The 23,473-nt window shown below is 34.5% G+C and overlaps 1 protein-coding gene across 1 annotated transcript in view; it reads right to left on the bottom strand.

The window, feature by feature from the left end:
- Positions 1-1,246: 1,246 nt before the first annotated feature.
- The window catches only part of KIF5B (kinesin family member 5B), a 43,447-nt gene continuing 21,220 nt past the window's right edge, over positions 1,247-23,473 (bottom strand). The window contains exons 10-26 of the mRNA XM_046678520.1: positions 23,119-23,264; positions 22,280-22,428; positions 21,642-21,835; positions 20,506-20,574; positions 18,197-18,403; positions 17,556-17,699; positions 13,396-13,584; positions 12,648-12,765; positions 12,033-12,094; positions 11,826-11,935; positions 10,897-10,998; positions 9,773-9,833; positions 9,588-9,659; positions 9,335-9,439; positions 7,964-8,180; positions 7,278-7,428; positions 1,247-3,696 (exon numbers count right to left, since the gene is read on the bottom strand). Of these exons, the coding sequence (XP_046534476.1) occupies positions 7,298-7,428; positions 7,964-8,180; positions 9,335-9,439; positions 9,588-9,659; positions 9,773-9,833; positions 10,897-10,998; positions 11,826-11,935; positions 12,033-12,094; positions 12,648-12,765; positions 13,396-13,584; positions 17,556-17,699; positions 18,197-18,403; positions 20,506-20,574; positions 21,642-21,835; positions 22,280-22,428; positions 23,119-23,264 (2,076 nt within the window). The 3' untranslated portion in view covers positions 1,247-3,696; positions 7,278-7,297. The remainder of the gene's footprint in view (positions 3,697-7,277; positions 7,429-7,963; positions 8,181-9,334; positions 9,440-9,587; positions 9,660-9,772; positions 9,834-10,896; positions 10,999-11,825; positions 11,936-12,032; positions 12,095-12,647; positions 12,766-13,395; positions 13,585-17,555; positions 17,700-18,196; positions 18,404-20,505; positions 20,575-21,641; positions 21,836-22,279; positions 22,429-23,118; positions 23,265-23,473) is intronic.

Raw genomic sequence — 23,473 nt, 5'->3', positions numbered from 1 at the left:
TCTTCATAAACTAATTGCAGGGAAAAAAATGAGAAAGAGATGAAAGGGGACTCTATTGCAATATATTAAATTTTTTTGTAAGGAGATTCACCCTGAGCTAACACCAGTTGCCAATCTTCCCTTTTTCCCCCCCCAAAGCCCCAGGTGTATACCCTAGTTTCAAGTTGTTCTAGTTCTTCTATTTGAGCCACCATCACCAGAGACGGGTGGTGTGGTTCCACAACCAGGAAGTGATCCCAGGCTGCTGGAGCGGCCAGTGCCGAACTTTAGCCACTAGGCACCAGGGCTGGCTTGCAATGTATGAATTTTAATTGGATTGTTTTTTTGCAAAGATCTTATTTTTCCTTTTTCTCCCCAAAGCCCCCTGGTACATAGTTGTGTATTTTCAGTTGTGGGTCCTTCTAGTTGTGGCATGTGGGATGCCACCTCAGCATGGCTTGACGAGTCGTGCCATGCCCGAGCCCAGGATTTGAACTGGTGAAACCCTGGGCTGCCGAAGCAGAGTACATGAACTCAACCACTGGGCCACAGGGCCAGCCTCTTTTAATTGGATCTTGATTCAAATAAAACTGTTCACCAAAATTAAAATTTTGCTTAGGAAATTAATTTTTTTGGTGTGATAATGGTATTTGGTGTGTGTTTTAAGGAGTGTGTATTTAAAAATGCGTAATGAAATATTTATGGATAAAAGCATAGGTCTGGAATTGCTTCAAAATAATACGGGGGGGGGGGTAATGCATGAATGAGGTTATGGATGAAACAAGATTAGCCATGAGTTGTTAATTCTTGACAATTGTAAAAACTGAGTGATAGGAACTTGGAGGTTCATTATTTACTCTTTTATATATGATTAAAAATTTCCATTAATAAATAATTTTAAAAGATAAAAAGCCAATCACCACCAGAATTTAGGAATAGTCTTTCCTTTGTTTTTTCCAGCTAGCCCTGAATGACCATTAGGGAAGCCAAAGTAACATTTCTTATACTGGTTAATAAAACAATCAGGCTCAACTGAACCCAACTATGTAGACTAAAGTGACATGGGGACATTGAGAATTGACTTCCAGCTCTTAATTCTTCAGCCTACACATCTAACTAACACCTGCTGTCCAAAGAGTAGCCAATGTATTAGAAAAAAATACGAATATAATGACACATTGGTCGCTATTCTGTCAAGACGGAAGGCCACTTAGTCATATACATCAACCTAATGCTCCACTGAATAAGATTTAAGAAAGTCATTACATTTCAAAAAAATTTTCCTTTTTATTTAAACATAAAACACATTTACAGCATGCAGGTTAACTTAAAACTTAAAATTATATGGCGTCTTCCCAAACCAATTATCTTTGACTGTGTTTTCAAGCCCTGAAAATGCACCCACACGTTCCACAGGTAGACCCAGGCTCTTTCTGTCACCTCATGTCAAACTGAGACTGACGCACAGTAGTTTTTTAAGTTAGGAAAATAACTTAATTGATCACCATGAATAAATATTACTCTTTTATTTCACCGAGTTTCTCTTCTGAACCATTTATCAATACCATTCAGAGGAACGTTAATATAGTCAGTCCAAAAAAAGACACTGCAAATTGAAGTAAGTGTCAACGTTCTAGATGATCAGAAATTTTCATTTCTAAGAGTAAATGCTGTGTTTAATGACCTACCATAGCAAAAAGAGCAGTTCACAGAAAACAAATTTATGAAATTCTTTGTACACTTTTTGAAAGTTTGAAATTATAAATAGAAAAGAACCACTGAGATATTTTGAAAAACCTAACATTGTGTATTCTGAACCATTCATTGTTACACAGCACCAATACCCGTGATACATCTTACAAGAATGAATTACCATATTCAGACAAAAGAGAAAAAAAATTCTGCCTCATTTATGAATATTGCCAAAGAAGCAAGTTTTCATTTGAAAACAAAATACAAATGTCTGTGTGAATGCAGCCAAATATTTCTCCACTTAGAAAAGTGTCATAAACAGGCTGTAGCACTCTCCTTTTTAGTCAACTGCATTACTTCAACCTTGCTGCACCAAAGTTTCACCTCAGTTTATGGACTGTTTCTTTTGATCAATCTTAAAAGCAACACAATCATTTTAAAGGTTGCAGACTACAACAGCAAGGATTTTTGACTGTTAAAAAAATAAATAAATAAATTCATCTTTTAAATGAAAATTATTATAAAAGTGGAAATTACAATAGTTAAGGAAATAGAAAAATAAGCCAATTATGATCTGAGTCTTCTGACTATGGCTCCAAATTTAATACAAATATCTGTGTATAAAACTTCTTCAAAAAGTTAATTCTGCCAGCCAGATCCTAAGACAGAACTTTCTAAGTTTCAACCTTATATCCCCAATCTCTGCAAATTTCTAAGACAGTTGCAGTCACCCCCCATTGATGAAGCAAATATTGAAATCTTTCCCTATTAGTTTTATATCTCCCTAAAATAAACTGTTGACTAAGTTTAATCATCTGAGGAAGAAGTGGCAAAAACAGATACACTTAGTACTAATTACAAAATTATGGGCTACAGCCAACAAAGTAATTTTGAGGATTATTAGTGACTTGCAAACCATTTACTATGTCTAGACTAAATGAGAAATAAATTATAGTGTATGACTTACTGGAGCAGGTTAAAAACACCTCCGGGATTTCAGACCAAAATTTACCTGCATAGTGATAAATTCACTATATATTTGTCCTGTTCTTCCACATTTTCTCAATTTCCATAGTCTATAATTCAACTAATATAGTACTAACAGTATAAAATCATGTTTAATCCCATAATATCTTAACTCATCTCACTATATTAAGATGACAAATTAGTATCTGTCCAATTCTCATATTAACTAGCAGGCTCACCAGAACGAAGCAGGGTATTTTCATTCCATCGAGCTATGTTGATTACAGGATTGGGAAGCAGAGAAATACAACTCCTTTTCCAAACTCTCTTTCTTAAACTGAGATTTGCTTTTGAAATTGTAAAACATTTCTATTCAAGAAAATACAGCAACAGGCATTTCATGAGATAACAATTAAGTAGCCTTGCTCAGTCTCGAAATGCCCACTTAGGCAGTTTTAAGGTTTCAGTGCTCAAACCGTAGTTTTCAGAAGCAAACTTCAGAGATGATGCAAGTAATTTTCACTTTGAAATCATTTCAAGGGATTTTAAAGTACAGTACTAACCTGATATATTTTGTGGGCATGTAGTGTTGTAAGTGGTAAATTTTAAGACATTTAATCTAAATGTTCCATTTTTTCTAAAATAAGGAAGACATTTTAATAAGAAAAACAAGAAGCTGTAGCAGCTAGGTAATTTAAACTGAGATTTTAAAAAACATACACACAAAGAACAAGTACAAAAAGCACAATCCTATATGATACAGTTAGCTTGGCACAGTGAAGACTAAATTTAAGACATGAAGACAAACTGTGTAATAAATAGGGCCACAGTTGTAAACTGTCATTTTCCCCTCCTAAGACGCCAAAATTGCACGCTAGTTGTGTTGGGAAGCAGCAGAGTTTACAAGAAGAGTGGGTAGGAAAGAGCTGTACAGGCCAGGGAGAATTTATACATTAAAAAAAAGTTATAATTCTACAATTCCCAGGGGGTAGAGGTTACAGTCACTGAATGACCCTGCTAGATAGTATGTCCTCTTCATACTTCAGTTACTTTCAACACCTGAAAATGAGAGAAAGCATAGACAGAAAATATTTTTACTTATAAAACAAAACGTGTTTGAGACAATCATGAAAAGAAGCAAAAAGGTAAATAAAGCAGACCAATAGTTTAAAAAACATTTTAGCCAACAGCTTCGACCACTTTCCCCCAAACTAAAAAGATGGCACCATTAAATGATTTGATTTCTTCTCTTTTTATTCATCTTGTAAGCAGAGCTATTTTGAGCAGTACAATGTTTAAAAAGAGGTCAGCCCTGCATTTTTTACACTCCTCAAAAGAGTGACAAGTGAGCTGATGTATGAATTATATTTTTTTATAAAAGAAAAAGATGGTTAATAAAATGGAAGCCAGCAGACAGTGTCAGTGACATTCCTAAACCAAAGATCACTAACTAGCAATGTTACATACCTGGGAGCTCGGGGGTAGCAGGAAGGATAGAGGAGGAGAGGAGTGGAGGAACAGGGATAAACGAGAGGTACGTACGGTAGGCAAAGTGACAGTGAAACAATTTAGGCAGTTGTTACCTGGAGGCATGCTTGTATTAAACTGCCTAGTTACCTATGGGTTTGAAAAACTCACCCTGTTCAAAGTATTATGCAAGGTAGAAGACCAGCCATGTAAAACTGGGTACTAAAGGTATCAGTATTATTAATACACTGTCATCTTTTCGAAAAAATGAACCATCAGTTTTGAAATGTTTTTCTTAATAATTAAAAAATAATTTAAAAATTTCTCTACAAAATATTTAATTTTTCAACAATTTATCACTTAAGTAGATCATACACGCCTCAATCGTGGTTTAAGAGTAATACAAGAGTTTAAAAAATTAAGAACCAACTATCCTTTGGATCAGTGATAAAGCAAACCTGTAAACAACACTTTTATAATGACTTCAAGTCTTGAAAACCTAGTCTAGCTATCTCCCTCATGTGCTAAACTGCTGTCATTACACTGGGATCAGCATTTTACTTTCAAGCTAAAACCTAGCTATATTTAACAAAGGCCATGGTCTATCCTCTTTGTAATCCAGATATGTGTTCAAACTTTACATGAGTTTTACTGAGAACAATATCCAAAAAGGATAAACTTTTATCTGTATCTATATTTATGCTCTGAAAATCTCCTTCTCCACCTTCCACGTCCAGAGGAAAAGCAACCTGCATCTAATGAACCTCACTCTGTACTAGCTAACGACTTGTGTATTTCTTTTGTATTGTAACTTCTGTATTTTTCAAGAATGACTTTCATTTAACTAATAAAAAGGACTCAAAAAGTTACGACTCCAAAGGGGGAAAAAGAGAGGCCATCTTTAACTGGCAGGAAAACTAGCTATTGTATGTCAACTGATGTGTCACAATATTAAGCACATACTACCTACCATGTCAGTCTTGTTAAAAATGTTTACACTAAGTTTCATGAATGCTTTCAACATACAGGGAATAGAGCAACAAGGCAACTACACATAGAAATACTCAAAACACACCCAGAAGGCACCATATGCTCAAGACAACTGGCCTAGTCTCTTCAGTAAGTCAATGTCATTACAAAGGGGGGTTACTCTAGATTTTCAAAAGTGACTTAAGGGATATAACCAAATGCAAACAGTGGTCCTGGACTGTACCCTGGTTGAGAGAAATCAGCTGTAAACGACTTAAAAAAAATTGGAGAAATCTGAATATGGATTGGTATTAGATAATATTAAAAGTATTTTATTAGGTGTGAAATTATTGTGGCTATGAAAAAAAATTATGTGTTAGAGATACATTAAATAGGTCATGAATCCATAATTTACTTTTACGCTAAAGAATTTTAAAAGCAGTCAAAATGAGAAATTAATTATAATTAATTAAATATAATTAATTATATTTAATTATTATATATAAATAAATATAATTAAATAAATATATAACATATTAATTAAATATAAAAAAGTAACTTGCTCAAGTTCATAAAAGCAGAAAAGCCCAGACTCTTAGAACTCCACAGCCCATGCTCTGCACTATATCACTCTCTTAAATCCCACACTGTGTGGACAAAAAATATTTTAAATTGTTGGAAATGTGAATTCTCAAGAATACTACTTAATTCTCTACTCAAATTGAGAGCCAACATTATACAAAATGCAAAGTAAAAACAGATCAAAGTAAAAACAACAGTAAAATCAACTGGCTTTAGTATTTGTCAGAAACAACAGTTAACCATATCATAATTATCTAGTATTTTTAGTTTCCAATGCACCTACAAACACATCTGAGACTTCCTAAAAAAATTAAAATATGAGTTCCTGCCATATGATGAAACAATAGGCAGCTATTAACTAACCAATCATGTTGGAGAAGAAAATGTCCAGGCTATATTGCTCAGTTAACAAAGCAGGCTACAAAGGAGCACATGGAGTAGAATAGGGTAGTATGTTGCTGGAATATTTATAACAGTTTAAACTTTTTAATTTAGAAGTTATAATATGTAAAGAGTGCTCTAGAAAGATACACACAATATATTGGGTGGTATCTCTGGAGGATATTTATCTTCTACTTTGTGATATTCTTTATCTCCCTATAATGAACAGATATTACTTGTATAATTAAAAATAAATAAAAGAACTCATAAATCTGTTAGAAAAGTCACTCAGGACAGGCAAATGAAAAAGGACACAGAAATAACTCATAAAAAAAAGGAAATATAAGTGGACCAATATATGCAAAAACTACCCAACTTCATTAATAAATCAATGAGATGCCTACTTTCACCCATTAGAAGCTTAAACACTATTAATACTTGGCGCTGGGAAAGATGCAACAAAATGCACTGTATCCAATTTGTTATAGTCTTTTTGGAGAGCAGTATGTTAACATGTATCAAGAGCCTTAAAAAATGTTCACATTTTCTTGTAATTCCACTTCTGGGAATTTTCTGGAAATAATCTAAAAAGCGAGGGGTATAAAAAGATGTTTCGCACTTCAAACTTCATATATGGAAATTTCAATTTTGGAAAAAACTAACTTACAAACCATGGTATACCCATTAGAAAACGAAGAGCTTTTAAAAATGATCCAATATTAGGTTAAAAACAATACAAACACAAATTTGAATATATAGGATGATCTGAACTATGAAAAAAAGATAAGAAATTGTGCCAAGTTACTTTCATAATTACCTGCATTACAAAAAAAAAAAAAAAAAAAAAAAAAAAAGAAAATCATGGGGCTTGCCCAGTGGTATAGTGGTTAAGTTCATGTGCTCCGCTTTGGTGGCCCAGGGTCACAGGTTTGGATCCCAGGTGTGGACCTACACACCGCTCATCAAGCTATGCTGTGGCTGCATCACACATACAAAATAGAGGAAGACTGGTATAGATGTTAGCCCAGGGCCAATCTTCCTCAAGCAAAAAGATGAGGACTGGCAATAGGTGTTAGCTCAGGGCCAATCTTCCTCACCAAAAAAAAGAAAAGAAAAGAAACAAAGGAAAAAAGAAAGAGACTCATTAACACTGATGTGAGAATCCAAAGAAGTGTTCAGCAAATAATGGCTAAACCTTTCCATTTATAGTTATGATCAAAAGCCAGACATAAACTACAAACCTGTGGCTAATGTGTGAGGCTTACACTTGTTTGCCTCCTCCACCTCGTACTGTCACTGGCTGGCTGTTCTGGACAAATGCGCCTCCTCCACGAATTGCACTTGGATGAGTTGGAGAAGCTGCTGGATGTTGCCCAGGACGAATAGGTTTAGCTAATATGAAAAATAAAAACTGACTTTAGAATAAATCTTAACACATGATTGTAATGACTTTTTAGGTCTCTCTCTTTTATTCACAACAAATTCCCAAACGTTTTGTTTTTCTTTGCCTTTGTGTTGCTCAGCAAATTCCTTTATCTTTTTCTTCTCAGTTACATCCTTTTTTCCAGGATCTATACAATCCTTAACCTCTTAAAAATCCTACTGTGTATCAATGATTACTCCAAAATATGAAATATTGCTGATGACTTATTTTCTTGCAATTCTCTCTTTGCTTTAATAACATTGCTCTATATAGTTTCTCCTACCCCTGACCATTCTTACTTATTTATCTTCTTGTCCTGTTACTGTGGTTATTCTTCAACTTCGTTCTTACCCTAACAATGCCACATGCTCTTTGGTAAGTTAGAAAATAAAAACAGACAAATACTACCACCACGACAACAGAAAATGAATCAGATCATGTTTTCAGGTAAATGAAAACACTCAAATTGAGCAAGGTTTAAAGATTTTAATGTGTTCTACTAACCAATTTGTGCAGAATGTCCTCTTCTGGCCATATTTTTTGACCTGACTGCTTCCTTTATACGATCTACTTCTTGCTGATAGCGTTTGCGATCACGAGATGCATTTTCTTTGGCTTCTTTTAGTGCTGACTCCAAAGCTTTCACTCTCTCAGCTGTAGCTCTAAGTCGCTTTTCCAACTTAGGAAGTTCACAGCGAAGATCTGCATTATCACGTACCAACTACAGGTACATGAAGAAAATAAGGATTCTGGCTTTAACAAGACGATTTGAGAAAGTATCAACACGTTATAATTTTTCTTTAGAAAAGTAAAACTATATTTATATTAATGTTTTCCATTTAGCTAATTTAATTTAGGCAGCAACATGCAAGGAATATATACATCCATATATGTCACACACATATATATTTCTCACAAAGATACAGTTTCATTAAAAATTTTTTTGGTGGGGAGGAGATTGTTCTTTCCCTCTACTAGGCAACAACAAGTCATAACACAGTGTTATATCTCTTCACTAAGACACTAATCTAGTGGAAATGCATATACTTTTAGGTTTTAGACCCAGTAAGACCCACAGTAAACAAAAATTTAGCAAGCCCCTTAGTAAGTGTTGAAAGCAATAAAGTCTAAAATTTCTTTAACTTTACTGTAGTACAAGTATCAGGTTTACAATAACAAAGATATCAACTGAGTGCGCCATGGAATTTTTTAAATAAGTCAGTCATTTACCAAGCCATTATAAAAAATAAGCCAAAAAATCCATAATAAGCATTTCTTTCCAAAAAAAATATGAACTGTCTCATGATATATTTCACCCTCAAGGCATTAAATGTAAAAAGACATTAAAAAATTGTATTTTAACTGCAAGACTTGTCTACAAGAGATTTTAAAATTACCATAAATAAATTAACAAAACTGACAGATCTGAAATCCTAGAAAGGAAATAGGAAAGAATACATGTTTTCATTGGCCTCTATGGATAAAAGGGTTGTTAAAAATATAATTTCCTGGGGCTGGCCCTGTGGCTAAGTTTGCATGCCCAGGGTTTCGCCAGTTTGGATCCTGGGCGTGGACACGGCACTGCTCATCAAGCTATGCTGAGGTGGTGCCCCACATACCACAACTTGAAGGACCTACAACTACAATATACAACTATGTACTGGGTGTCTTTGGGGAGAAAAAGAGGAAAAAAATACATACACATAATCTCCCTTAAAAATTGCTAGTGGTTTCTTTATATCATCGCTTGATAAAATAATGGAATGGGTAAAGGTATGAAAATTCCTTAGGACTCTGAAAGACTCAAATACTTGCCAGGACTCAATTTTCCATTCTTACAATGCTGTAGCTACCACAAAATATACTTTTTATTACCTGTTTGTGCACTTTAGTGAGTTGTTCAAGATTATTTTCAAGAAAGGAGATTTTTTGCTTTTGAGCAGCACTGCCTCCAGTGTCATCAGAATCGATTTCGGCACTCTAAGAAAAGAAGGTTTATGAATACTGCGAAAAATTTAATGACCAAAAAACCCTAAGCCTAACTACACGTACATTATGACAATGTCCAATTAATTAAACAGAGAGAGCACCATTTATAGAAACACCCACCTCAGCATAGCTTTCTTACCTTTTTAACTCTGGTGGCCAGGTCCTGAACAAAGAGCTTCCGCAGGTTGTGTAAAGTCTGAAGTTCTTTTGCCTTGAATTAAGAAGTGCAGTATTTTTTAAAATTCAGACTTCAAATTTAGTATAACCAAGGGGAAAAAACCCATTCAATATTCCCCAATCCTATTTAGTTTCAAGTTTTCTTACCACTGTCTCCTCCAAACCCTTCAAGTCTTGTCTTGCTTGTTCTCGTCTATCTTGCATAACCCTAAAAAGTAGAATATACATACATTTTCAACTTTGAGTCCATAAAATTCTAGTTTTATTTAGCACAAGAATTGAATCAAATATTTTTTATCTGAAAGGATCAAGTCTTAAATTCAAATAAACGAAAGCTATTTATTTTTTACTATGTTTACCCATGTTGTGTCTTTCAAAGAAATTTTTATGTGCCTTATAATCTCCTTCTAAATCTATAGTTTATTAGGAAAAAACTTCTCCTCGTATAGAAATGGAAGAGAGAAAATCTGGCAGAATTCAAAGAATAAGGATTGGTTCTTATTTATATTTTAGAATATGCCACATATGGCATGCTGCTATTTATCCAAAATAATTCTGGTTAACTGGGAATTAGAGATTATAAATTATTGCAAACTCGAACATTTTACACATTTTACATTAAAATTATTCTAAACAAAATTATGGGTGAGATTCAGCAGAATCTTCATAAATCAATTATGACTTGGTCCTGATGGTGAGTCCATCCTAACAATAGCAGTTCATTTATAAATTAGTTCTCATAAATTCAAGGTATGTGAAAAATTAAAATCATGAGTTTTCTAACTACTCAGATTCTAGAAAACTGTGTATTCACTATACTTAGTAAATCGGAAAAAGTAAATGGTAAAAGCCTCTGTTCAAAAGGCAAGGCTAAAACAATAATGTTCTTTTATTCAAGATCAAATTTAACAAAAATTCAGTTTTTGTGGCAGATCCTGAAATCTTCCAAATTACTCAACGTCATGTTTTAAGTTTATTTTTATGCAGGATCTTGAACTAATAAGGTGGCACAGAGAGAGAAACAAGAAGTAGGTTGACAAGCAGGAATGTGAATCTTGACGAGCACTGGAATAGAAGAGCTTGCTTTCACTGAAGTACGAGAATATACGCAGGATTTTAGGCATACATCAAACCAACTCAGAGGGCTTAAGAAAAACACTCTTTAACCTATACAAAGTGAAAAACGTATCCACTGGATAGATCTGATAACAATACCTGCAGTCTTCTAATTTAATTTTTAATTTTAAACTTGAATTAAAACATTCACTCACGTAAGTTCATGTAATTTTCTGCTCTTTTCCTGATCTGTAGTTTTCAACTTCTCATGTTCTACTTTCAGACGTTCCTGCTCTAACATCATTTTCTGAGTTTGGCTGACAAAAGAAAAAAAAAAAACAATATAATATCAACATCATCACTTTCTGAAAGTTGTCTGTCAAAATTTTTCAAACTCTTATATTCTAAATCTCACCATTCAAATACCCCAGGTGTCCTCTGTTATCCTGTCCTACAGAGGGAGCGATGAGGAAGACCTGGCTACTTTCAGCCATACAATACTTTGATATTTTGGTTTGAAACCATGGTTTTCTTCTTCTATAGCTTTCATCTCCCTGATTCCTTGTCCCTAAATCCATCGGGTATTAAGACCCGTGTCACAAACTTTGTCATCATTTTTTATTAGGCTCCTCTGCTTCCTAATCAAATCACGATTTAGTTGCAGACTTCCAATTTCTATAAATTTTATGCTACATGCATACGACATGGAAGAGGAGAAAATGTCATCTAGATAAACTAAGACGACAATTTCTACTTAAAAAAAATTTTTTTTAACTCACAATTTCCAATAAAGTTTTTCTCAGTTAAGAATATTTTTAAAAAGGAATTTAAGAAAATGATTTGGAGGAGACTGTGGTGTCTACATGCAATAACAGTTGAAGACGGGGATTTTTTTTCCCTTTACTGATTGGTTAACATCAAAGACCTAAGAAAAATTTTCAAAAATTCCACTTGGAACTTAGATGTTATACTCATAAATGAAAAGGTTCTCTATTTTTTAAGTAAAAATAATTATAATTTCACTGAAAAATGCAGGTTTCCAATAGGACATATTATCTATCAATAGCTTATTTCCTCTTGTCTAAAGAGTCAATCTTTTTGAGTTCATTTCTAGTATCTTAGAGGAAAAGAAAAGTATACTTACTCTTGAAGATCAGTAATAAGTTTTTCTTTCGCCTCAATTTCATCTCTCAAACTACTGATTTGTTTTTGATGAGTTTCTCTGTGGCTTTGGATCTGCTGTTCAACGGCTTGCTAAAAGTATGAGGGGGAAAAGGATGTTACGTCAGACTAATAAAGATTAATAAGGATGGATTAAAGCCATTCGAAGCCAATGTTATATCAAACTTGCCTTAACTTCATTTGCAGTCTGAACCTTATTTAAGTGCTCCTTTTCCATTTCATGGACCTTCTCTGTTGGTGTAGGGAAAGAAAACAGAAGAGATGAAATAAACCTTAAAATTCTTCATATAAACCAAGAGGCAAATGCATTTTATATGAGGGCTATGTTCCTTAGCAGTACTTGACTTTAAATTATCCACAAGCCACATAGTAAAAATCTTGTTCTCCAAGCTCAATGACATGTTGACTAGTATACTTAATTTGTGTTGATATTAGGGTTTCCTTTATTTTCCTAGCCTAACCTCAGAATAGAGGGGTTAGGGAATGGTAGGGAAATGAGATTGCTTCCTAAAAGTCCCCATGTCAAGATTTATATAGATCTGTGTGTCTATGTATGTATATACACCACTTCATAACTTTATGGGAAATTCCCAAATTGGCCACTTCCACATTCAAACAATTTCAAAAATATTTCAAAGCCACAATAAGGGCATATTATTTGTTTACTATTGCAAGCTATCCATATTCCTACTATCTTATACCAGTGTGAATGTCAGTTTACTACAGTTATACATAAAGAATGAAATAATGTAGATGAGACTCATAAATAATTAGAAGCTAATACCTTGTGCTCGAAGCTGGACTAGTTCTTCACTGAGGGAATCAACAGATTCCTCCAGCTGTCTCTTCTTTTGCTCCACATTTTGAAGGTATTCAGTCAATGACTTGATTTTGGCTTCATGCTTTTGGGAAAAACGTACTGAGTTGAAGGGGGAAAAAATCTCACGCACACAGTTTGTTGTTAAGACTATTTGAAAGTAAGCAAGTTTTATCAATAGAGCTAAACATATAATACATTTAAAGGAGAAGATATTTAAACCTAAAACGTTCAGGGGCCAGATTTTGTAATGAAAAAGAATTTTATCAATGAAATAGTCAGCTGTATAGTTTATAACACTTCCAAAAATAAGGCACTGAAGGCTAAAATGAGATATTCTTACTGTTATCTCCATCTGATGTTACCCTCTTCCCTCCTACAATTCCTGTCTTGGTTAATGACCTCATCTACTCACAGTTGCTAAAGCCAGAAAACTGGCTCTGCAGTTCTCTCCACCAGAGAATTCTTCCAGAGTCTTCAACAGTCACATATTTCTAGTAAACTTCTATACTTAACAAATACATGTTAGCAAATATAATCCTGTTAAATCATTAATGTTATTATACTGCAGCTAGACTAGGAAAAACTGATCAAATTAACCTCGTTAGTCATTAACTCAAACTATGGAAGTTCATTTGCCTTAAAACTCTTACTATAATAAAATTTACATGCGGCTGTTCAAAAAAGTGAAGAAACCTTGTTCTGCAACACATACTTGAGAGATGCGAAGCTGGCAGGCTGCTAACTCCTTTTCATTTTCTTCCATCTTTTTGTTGCTCTCAGTCTGTGTGCTTTCTAACTGTTTGCAGCGTTTTACCATTGTTTTTACTTCTGACTTCATTTTGCTAATGTAGAGCCTTGCAACAGTGAACTCTTCATCTATCATGCCAGTTCCCTCGGGCTGCTGTAAAAAAAAGTGAAACAAAAAAATTCAAGATTGGGGTTGGCCTGGTGGCATAGTGGTTAAGTTCGTGCAGCCCACTTCAGTGGCCTGGGGTTCGCAGGTTTGGATCCTAGGCGCAGACTTACCTACCACTTATCAAGCCATTCAGCGGCAGCATCCCATACACAAAACAGAGGAAGACTGGCACAGATGTTAGCTTGGTGACCATCTTCCTCACCAAAAACAAAGTAATAAATCATAGTAATAATTCAAGAGAAAAATGTTCAGTGTGTGTTTACCCAATTAAGACTCTAAAATCTTATAACAAAATTAAATACATACTCAATATTCATAGGAAGTCTGGAATTTTTTACTAAATATTGTTTTTAATAAAGGGCAAGTAAAATAGACCTTAATTTTTACCTTCCTTCCTTTCTAGAAGTTAACACACACCTACAAGGAAAGGCAAAAGAACGTAAACCTAAAAAAAAGGATCTCCTTTTCATAGGCCTTCTTCAGTAAGTTCATTGTTAATCATGTGTAAGTCTAGTTTAAAACTAAACATGGGGCCAGCCCCGTGGCCGAGTGGTTAAGTTTGCGTGCTCCACTGCAGGCGGCCCAGTGTTTTGTTGGTTTGAATCCTGGGCGCAGACATGGCGCTGCTCATCAAACCACGCTGAGGTGGCGTTCCACATGCCACAACTAGAAGGACCCCCAACAAAGAATATACAACTACGTACCGGGGGGCTTTGAGGAGAAAAAGGACAAAAATAAAATCTTTAAAAAAAAAAAAAAGAAAGTATTAAAAAAAAACTAAACAAATAATGATGTTTTAGGTGTCAGGGAAAGAATGACTTTGAAGCCCATCAAGGAGAACTGTGATCACTGTACATTCCTAACTTTTGGGTTTCATTATAAAATTCCAGTATAAGAATCACTGTCAAAATTAAGCGGAGTTTGAGAAGGAGGAAATAAAACTGTTTGCAGATGACATGATTGTTAAAAAAAACTCCTGGAACTAATAATCCATTATAGTAACACTGCAGGATACCAGGTTAACACACAAAAGTCAACCACTTTCTTATATATCAGCTCGAACAAGTGGAATTTGAAATTAAAAAGACAGTGACAATTATATTAATGCCAAAAAGAAAAAACGTACTTAGATATAAATGTAAGAGATACGTATAAGATTTATATAAAGAAACATTAAAACACTGATGAAAGAAATCCATGAAAAACTAAATAAATGGAGATATTTCATATTCATGGATAGGAAGACTCAATATTGGTAACGTGTCAGTTCTTCCCAACTTGATCTATAGATTTAATATAATCTCAATCAAAATCCCAGCAAGTTACTTTGGGAATATAGACAATTCTAAAGTTTATACAGAAAGGCAAAAGACCCTGAAGAGCCAACACAGTACTGAAGAAGAGCAAAGTTGGCAGACTGACACAACCCAACTTCAAAACTTATTATAAAGCTACAATAATCAAGATGGTATAGTATTGGCAGAAGAAAAGACAAAAAGGTCACTGGAACAGAATAGAGTGCCCAGAAACAGACACACACAGATACAATCAATTTATCTCTGACAAAGTGGCAAAAGCAATTCAATGGAGAAAGAATAGTCTTTTAAACAAATTGTGCTGGAACAACTGGCCATCCACATGTAGAACAATGAATCCTGAGACTTTATACCTTTCAGAAAAATTAACTCCAAATGGATCATAGACCTAAATATAAATGAAAACTAAAAACTTCATAGAAGATAACGGGAGACAATCTAGATGACCTTGGTTTTGGAGATGAGTTTTTAGATACACCAAAAACACACTCCATGAAAGAAAAAATGGATACACTGGACTTGGGTTAAAATTAAAAACTTCTGCTCTGCAAGAGACACTGTACATATCTATTAGAATGACTCAATCCAGGAAAATGATGACACCAAATACTGGTGAGGATGCGAAGTAACAGGAACTCTCATTCAGTGCTGACGGGAATGCAAAATGCTACAGCCACTTTGGAAGACAGTTTCTTATAAAGTTAATATAGTCTTAGCATAGAATCTAACAACGATGCTTCTACATATTTTTACCCAATTGAATTGAAAATTTATGTTCACAGAAAAGCCTGCACATGAATGTATGTAATTGTCAAAACTCAGAAAGAACCAAGACATCCTTCAATAGGTGAATGGATAAACAAAGTGGTACATCCATCCAATGGAATATTATTCAGTGATTTAAAAGAACCTTAAATGCATATTTGCTAAGTGAAAGAAGTCAGTCTGAAAAGGCTATATACTATATTATTTCAACTTTATAACATTTTGGAAAAGGCAAAACTGCAGAAACAGTAAATGATCAGTGGTTGCTAAGGGTTCAGGGGAAAGGGATGAACAGATAAAGCACAAAGGCTTCATTAGGGCAGTGGAAGTACTCTATGTACTGGTGGATCTATATTACGCATTTGTCAAATCCACAGAACTGTACAACACAAAGAATGAACTGTAATGAAAAAACACAAAACAATTTAAGTGGAGCTCAAGCAGTGCTTACTGATGATCTAATAGGAAAAGAATTATGTGAAAACAACCAAAATATTGAGGAATCCATAGATTTATTTTTTTAAAAAAAGAAACTATTTGCAAGGCTGACTTGTTTTCAAAATGTTATAATGGTGTACTGAAAAAAGCAGTCTAGGAGTCAGGTAACCTACTCTGCCACTAAACATAAGCCATTTCTGCACTCTTTATTTTCTCCATCTTCACCACGTTTTCACTTAAGATTATTTGAACATGAAACGGAAAGATTTTTCTAAAAAGAACTTGCAAATCTACAAAGCAAATTTTGACCACCACTTTTCTAGTGTTCAGTGATACGAAGTAAATCTACTTTTCCACCCAGAAAATTCCTATATGGCTCTAACATCTCACATGACTTCACCATAAACAGGGACAGGGCAGACTGTTCCTACTGATGGTTAAGAGGTCACCCAGTACTTAACAATAATAGCTTTACTTTGTTTCAACAAAGAGCCAACAGTAAGAAATGACAATATTTGGAGAATGGTTACAAGAATCCTTGCCTCCATCAACAAACAGCAGCTCTGAATAACAACTGACAGAAGGAATGTGCACTCCATATTGAAAATTTTTATTTCATTTCTAGTTCCTGATAAACTGGGCTTCTTAGGAGGCTCTCACCATAAACCCAAGTATAAGTTTGCTCTCTTTGTTACTATAATTAGGCTTTAATCAAAAAGGTAAGGTCCAAATACCTACTGCAACATACAAATCTTTCATGTTACGTGCATGTTTTTGCAGTTGAGAGTGTTAGCTTGCTTTGTTGGTCTAAGTTTTAAAATCTACCAGGTCCTTAAAATTTTTTACCATGTGCCTAGGGGCTAATACTAGTGCCTAATACTGCCTATAACCAGTATTAGTATCCCGGAAAAGATTATTAGAAAAAAATCACAGATAAAATAAGGGTGGCAAAATTTTGATAAGTGCTTCCTCTGAGGTGTCATGATACTATTCCCTCTAATGCCATATATTTGAATTTTTTCATAATAAAATTTTAAAAAAGAATTAATTAGCAGCACTCATCTTTTGTCTTTTTAAACATTTAAAGCAACTACAGGCCAATTCATTTATGAGCTTACCCCCAGAACTAATCTTCACTGTTGTTTCAATTACATACTTTTATGTATGGAAATTTATTAACATAATTTCTAACTGTAAAATCTTTACGCAGTAAAGAACGAAACATGGGGTCCAAATAAATGCTACTTACTATGTCTATTGAGTACCCCTTATTCTCCTCTCTTTCTCTCATCTAGTTAAAATGAAGTTAATACTATCTACTACACATGATTATTGTGATGATGAGATAATGGGTATGAAAAGGACTTTGTAAAAAATAAACAGTAAACAAAAGTATGAATTATGTACACGTCATAATATTTGGGGTATTATATTTACCTTTACATCATTATTTCCTACAGCAATTCCTATTTCTGCAAGGTCTTTTAGTAAAGATGCCATCATCTCTGCTGCTCGTTTTTTCTGGTGGTTGGTCATTTCCTTAAGTTTCTGAAGCTCAGCATCTATACTTGCTAAAGTTGCCTAATAGAACCAAAAACAAAAGGTACAGTTAAATCTATTAAATGAACAAATTAAATATTGACAGGTATTTCAAGTTTTCACCTAGAAGTCGCAAAACCATTATTTTCTGCTTTCATTTTCTCAAACTTCTACTGAGTTCTGGGATAGCTCCCAGCTCAAACTTTAAAAAGTATTTTAGACTTGACAGACTATGTTAAGTAGCCATATCGTACTCTATTAAGAGCGGGTAGTTTTTATTATTTCCCTAATCTTTGAGATTGGGTAATACTTTCTGTCTAGAAATGGGTAACTTCCAAATTAATCAGATGTGATTTTTGCTTATTACCAGAGTATGGGTTATTTTTGGAAACTGAATCTGAACAAATTAATGTTAGAATAAAACTGACAGTTTTCTAGATGGTTGGCATGTTTTATCTACTTTCTGTATACTTCAGTAATTTTTCAATGATGAATACTTGTACTAAAGCCTTAAGAAGGAAAACAAAACTATATCCTACTGATTTTTGATTCAGTTCATCACTAAGCAATTCATATTCCTTAGTTTTGTCTTCAACTTCCTGAGACTTCTGATCATAATTGACAGCAAGTTCCTCTAAGGCTTGTAAAACTTCTTTCACTTCTTCTTTGGAGGCATCATTTTCTGCCTGCAGGCGATTCAGCTCAGCTTGCATATTATCTTGATCCCTTCTAGTAGACGCCAGAAGCTACACGAAAAGAGTAAAACACCCATTTTTGCCAAAAGTATACAGGTTTCAAAAAATCTAATTGCTTTACCATTTGCTAAACACAAAGGGAATTAAATGTGGATGCCAGTAAGTGTGGTTAACATTAATTCAACAGATTCACTGAATGCCTACTATGTACAGGCACTGCGGGAGACAAAGGAAATCAAGTAACGCCTTTGCCTTTGAGGAATCGAACAGAAGACAGACAGGTACATAAACAAATTACAAGATGAAATGAATATAAGAGCCATAAAGGAGGGACAGGACATAGACAAAGTGTTTGGTAGTATAGGGGGATACTTTTGTAGGGTATTTATGGAGAAGGTGGCTAGGATAGATAGATTTTAGTCATCTGCAAATTAATGTTAACAGAAAGAAAAAGGCATTCTAGGTTCATAAACAGTGTGCATAGAAAAAGAAATTAGTACATGTTTAGAAGATATGCTTAAAAGTTTAGATTTTCTTGGACTGGCTTTGTGGCCTAGTGGTTAAGTTTGGCATGCTCTGCTTTGGTAGCCTGGGTTCAGTTCCCAGGCACAGAACTATACCACTCATCAGTGGTCAAGCTGTGGCAGTGGCTCACATACAAAAAAGAGGAAGACTGGAACAGATGTTAGCTCAGGGGGAATCTGCCTCACCCCTCCCCCCCCCACAAAAATGTTAAGATTTTCTTTGGTCACGATGGGATGGCATTTGAGCTATGCTCAGGAAAACTTGGTATCAGCATATAAAATTTTAGCTAGAGAAGCCAAGAGACTAGTTAGGAGGATACTGCAATCATTCAGGGACAGTAGCTCTTAAGTAGGGGCATCTGAAAAGATGTGCGAGTATTAATAATCGGGCAGAACATTAATGGCACTTAGAAGTAGGGGCCAGGGATGCTAAATGTCCTCCAAGCACAGGACAGAACAATATAATGAAGAATTATGCAAATGCTACTAGTACCCTTTGAGAAACAATGTTATAGTTGGAATAAGGATAAAGATGATATGACCAGGACTAATTTGACTGATGATAGATCTCTCTTTTTTGTTTTCTTTGTGAGGAAGATTGTTGCTGAGCTAACATCTGTGCCAATCTTCCTCTATTTTATGTGGAATGTTGCCACAGCAAGGCTTGACGAGTGGTACTACGTCCGGGCCTGGGATCGGAATCTGACAACCCTGGGCTGAAGTGGAGTGCGCAAGCTTAACCACTACGTCACCAGGCCAGCCCCTGGATAACTCTTTCTTATTGAAGATATACAGTCTTTGGCCCATCCCCAAAACAAACCTTAAAGGAAAGACCATTTTTCAATCATCCCCCTGCTCTACCAGGTGAGATAAAATGAAGGACCAAACTAGGTGACAAACTAGAGAGGAGAAACTTGGAAGAACTAAGATGAATGTAAAGATGGCAGAAATGAACAATAGGTTAGAAGAGGGTAGAAATGGTGAAGGAGTAAAAAATGATTCTATTCACTGACATCCTCATTCCCACAGTTAGCCATACTCAAAATTATACAATTATTAAAGGTAAAGTCATGCAATTCAGAAACCAATATTTTCTCTTTAATAATCCCTTCAGACCCTTTAGTGTGTTTAAGTAAATGAATGAGAATAAAACGTGCTTTTTATGTCCTTTCCCTCATTTCCATGTGGAAATACTTCTCATTAAGGGAGGGGGAGTCTAAGGTTACTCCAGCTCAGTATAAGTCTTTCCCAAGGGCCAATAAAAAATGTTTTAAGGAGAATAAGGAGATAAAATAGCACTGTACTTCAAACAGGGGAAGTAGAAGACAGTGTTAAAAAGTCCAACAGATGTGTGTTAAGGAATAAATACTAAAAAGTGATCCCCTCCACTCTAGTTAGACAGAATTCAAACTTTAAAAGACCCAAAATCTTAAGAGGAAGTCAATCTTTCCTTCAATGCATATATCAGTGTCACAAGACATCCATAGTAAAGCATGGACATATTCAAAAATTTTTAAAAAGTACTCTAGTATATTCTGAGCTATGTGGATTCCTTCATCTTTTATGTTTAAATGCTAATGACAAACTATAAAGCTTTTCCGGAAGGAATATGAAAGGTATTCAATTTACCTCTTCCTGATCCAACATTTGTGTCTTCAGTTTCTCTACCAACTGGCTCTGTTGATTAATTTCTTCATCCTAGAATTTTAAAGTAACATGTTAACCAAGTAGCTCACAACCTGGTTCTGTTTCCTAACACAAATTTTAAGATAACTACCCACCCCCAATATTTCAAAACTGTTTCTCCAAGTTCAACATAGCTTATTATGATCTCGTTTCTTAAGAAAATGTTGAAAACAGATGGAATTTCTTTCAATTATCAATTGTAACATTTATCATCCAATAAGAAACAAAGTTTATGTTCATGAAAGCTAGTCATTAAATATTTTAAATGCTAAGAAATAATGTTTAAAGCTATTATTGAAAATAATGGCCATGCAGCCACGTCAAACCTGCCATCTTTGCTTAAAATACATAAAAAATACCACCTAAAAACAAAGGACAAAAACAAAACCAGAACTATTTTCTTCCAGTCTTTTTTTTTTCCTGAGGAAGATTGTTGCTGAGCTAACATGTGTGCCAATCTTCCTCTATCTTATGAGATGCCGCCACAGCGTGGCCTGATGAGCAGTGCTAGCTCTGTGCCCAGGATCTGAACCTGCGAACCCCAAGGCGCTGAAGTGGAGCACGCAAACGTAACCACTTTGCCACCAGGCCCGTCCTGCTCTTTTTTCCCTTCCTCTCTATTTAGTTCATAATTTGTCATTTTTCACACTACAGACTGACATAATCAAAGCAGAAGATACTATTTCCACTCTATTCTGTTCCCTCGATCTAATCTCTTGCCTTATCTTTTATTAGAGTTCTCATATCCCTGATTCTAAGAGGCCAGTTCATTAAGGCTTTCTGAAGACCCAATACCAAATTTCCTTTAGGAAGTTCTTTAAGACGGAAAAAAAGGGGGGCAGAGGGATATGCCTCCTACATAGTTTCTACAGAGATGAAAATTCTAATTCTACATGTTCTGCTAATACAATGATTTTCAAAAGGTAAAGAGAAATCAAGGAAGTAACGATTTTCAATAGGTTAAGAGATATCAAGGGAGCTGTATATAGGTCAGAAGAACTCATAATATTGAAATTAGTAAATAAAAATACCCATGTCAAAAATATTCTAAAACAAAATAGAACATGAACAATACCAACCTTGTCATCAAGTTGTTTGTACAATTTAGCAATTTCTTCTTCACACTTTCTTCTTTCAGCATCAGTAAAGTTTCCAGTAACTCCAATCGTGGCTGCAGGTTTATCATTGGTAATAGTAATATCCTTATCCACTGTGAAAGCTTCCAAGTTGGCTTTCTCTTTGTCAAACTGTTCATCAATAGGCACTGTCTCTCCTAAAATAAGACAACAGAATGGTTAATAAAAACTCACCTGTAAAACTACTCTAACTTTGATTCAATTTCAGCAACTCTTACCAACTCATCAGCTCAGTCCCTGAGATTTGAAAAGCTAGAATTACCTCTGACTCTACCCCATCTTCTAAGTTCAATCACCAATCTTGTAATTTCTATTGCTTCCACTCTAATCTAGGCACCTTGCCATCTTGTGACTGCTATGGCTTCCCAGTTGGCCTTTGTGCCTATTTAATATTTCAGGTAAAATCAAAACTTCATGTAAAACATTTCATTCATTTTTATTTGACAATCCCTAATGCCTAAAAAGTGAAAATGAATATGATCTATTTTTCTTATTTATACTCACATGAGAATGTCAAATTTATAAAACAGCTCTAAATCTGTATTCAACAATCTGAAAATGACAAACTCTTAAGTTATTACCATTACGCCATCTGTTGAGTTCATTTTCAAGCCACTGAATGGTATTCCGCAAGGTCTTATTTTTTTCTTTTTCTCTTTCATACTTCTTTTTCCACTGTTCTGCAGTCAACTCTACATTGACACAAACTGTGTTCTTAATTGTTTTGGCCCTAAGAGAAGTAAGTAATTGGAGGAAAAAAGAATGTGACTGAAATGATTTTCAACTGGTATTTATATCTGTATATAATCTATGTTTATATGGCTACGTAATTTATTCCTGTCCAGTTATCTGACTAAATACTAAGTTATAACTGGCTTAGTGCTTATTCACAACCCAAATAGGTTTGGGTCAGCCCCTACATCTGTGAATAGCTTAAAAAAAAATCAACAACCTGATGAGGTAAAAAACAGGGGCCTATATTTTTCCAATTCATTTGGAAGGCCAAATTAAGAAAAAAAATTATTGTTGAAGGTCTAAAAGTTATCGTTATTGATTTTCCTAGGCTAACCATCTCATATATGGTTATCTCACTATTTGAAGCTGTCACAAATGTCAACAGGCTTAACATAGGATTCTATTTGTCAGGACTTTATTATCTCATTCAAATGTTTCTTTTCTTTAATGCTGAATTAAAGCTTCTCATATAAATGTGACTAAAGTTAACATTTGACTTTAACATGCAGTAAACATAATTCAAACCCAAGCAGCCTAAAAAATGGACCTTGCTTTATCTCTCAATTAAAAAGCTGTATTAGTGCACTAACAATATGCACTAATTTGAATAATATCTAACTGATATTTTCCTAAACTTAATAAACAAAAGGCCTGTTTTAGACTTTGCATTTTTTTAAAAACAAACCTTTGACCAAACAGGAGCGTAGATTTTGTTTCAGATTCATTGTACGACGATGGGGAGCAGCAAATTACAATAGTGGTTCTACAGTTCCCACCTAATGAATCTTGAAGGATTCTTGTCATTTTACTATCTCGATATGGAACATACGTCTACATACAAAAACAAACAGAAAAGCACAGAAGACCAATGGATTTCTAAATAATAAAGCATATTATATAAACTACTTTAAATAAATTACAAAGTGATTTCAGTTACTTTAACTACTTATATTAAAATGGGAACTACAACATATACACTAACACTATAAATTTTCTAAAAGACAACTAATTCACACATACTGATTTAAATGTAGTCAATC

The sequence above is a fragment of the Equus quagga genome, chromosome 12, assembly GCF_021613505.1.
Source record: "Equus quagga isolate Etosha38 chromosome 12, UCLA_HA_Equagga_1.0, whole genome shotgun sequence".
In the NCBI taxonomy this organism is placed as follows: domain Eukaryota; kingdom Metazoa; phylum Chordata; class Mammalia; order Perissodactyla; family Equidae; genus Equus; species Equus quagga.
Note: the sequence above shows the minus strand (reverse complement) of the source record. Positions and strands in the feature narration are given on the sequence as shown.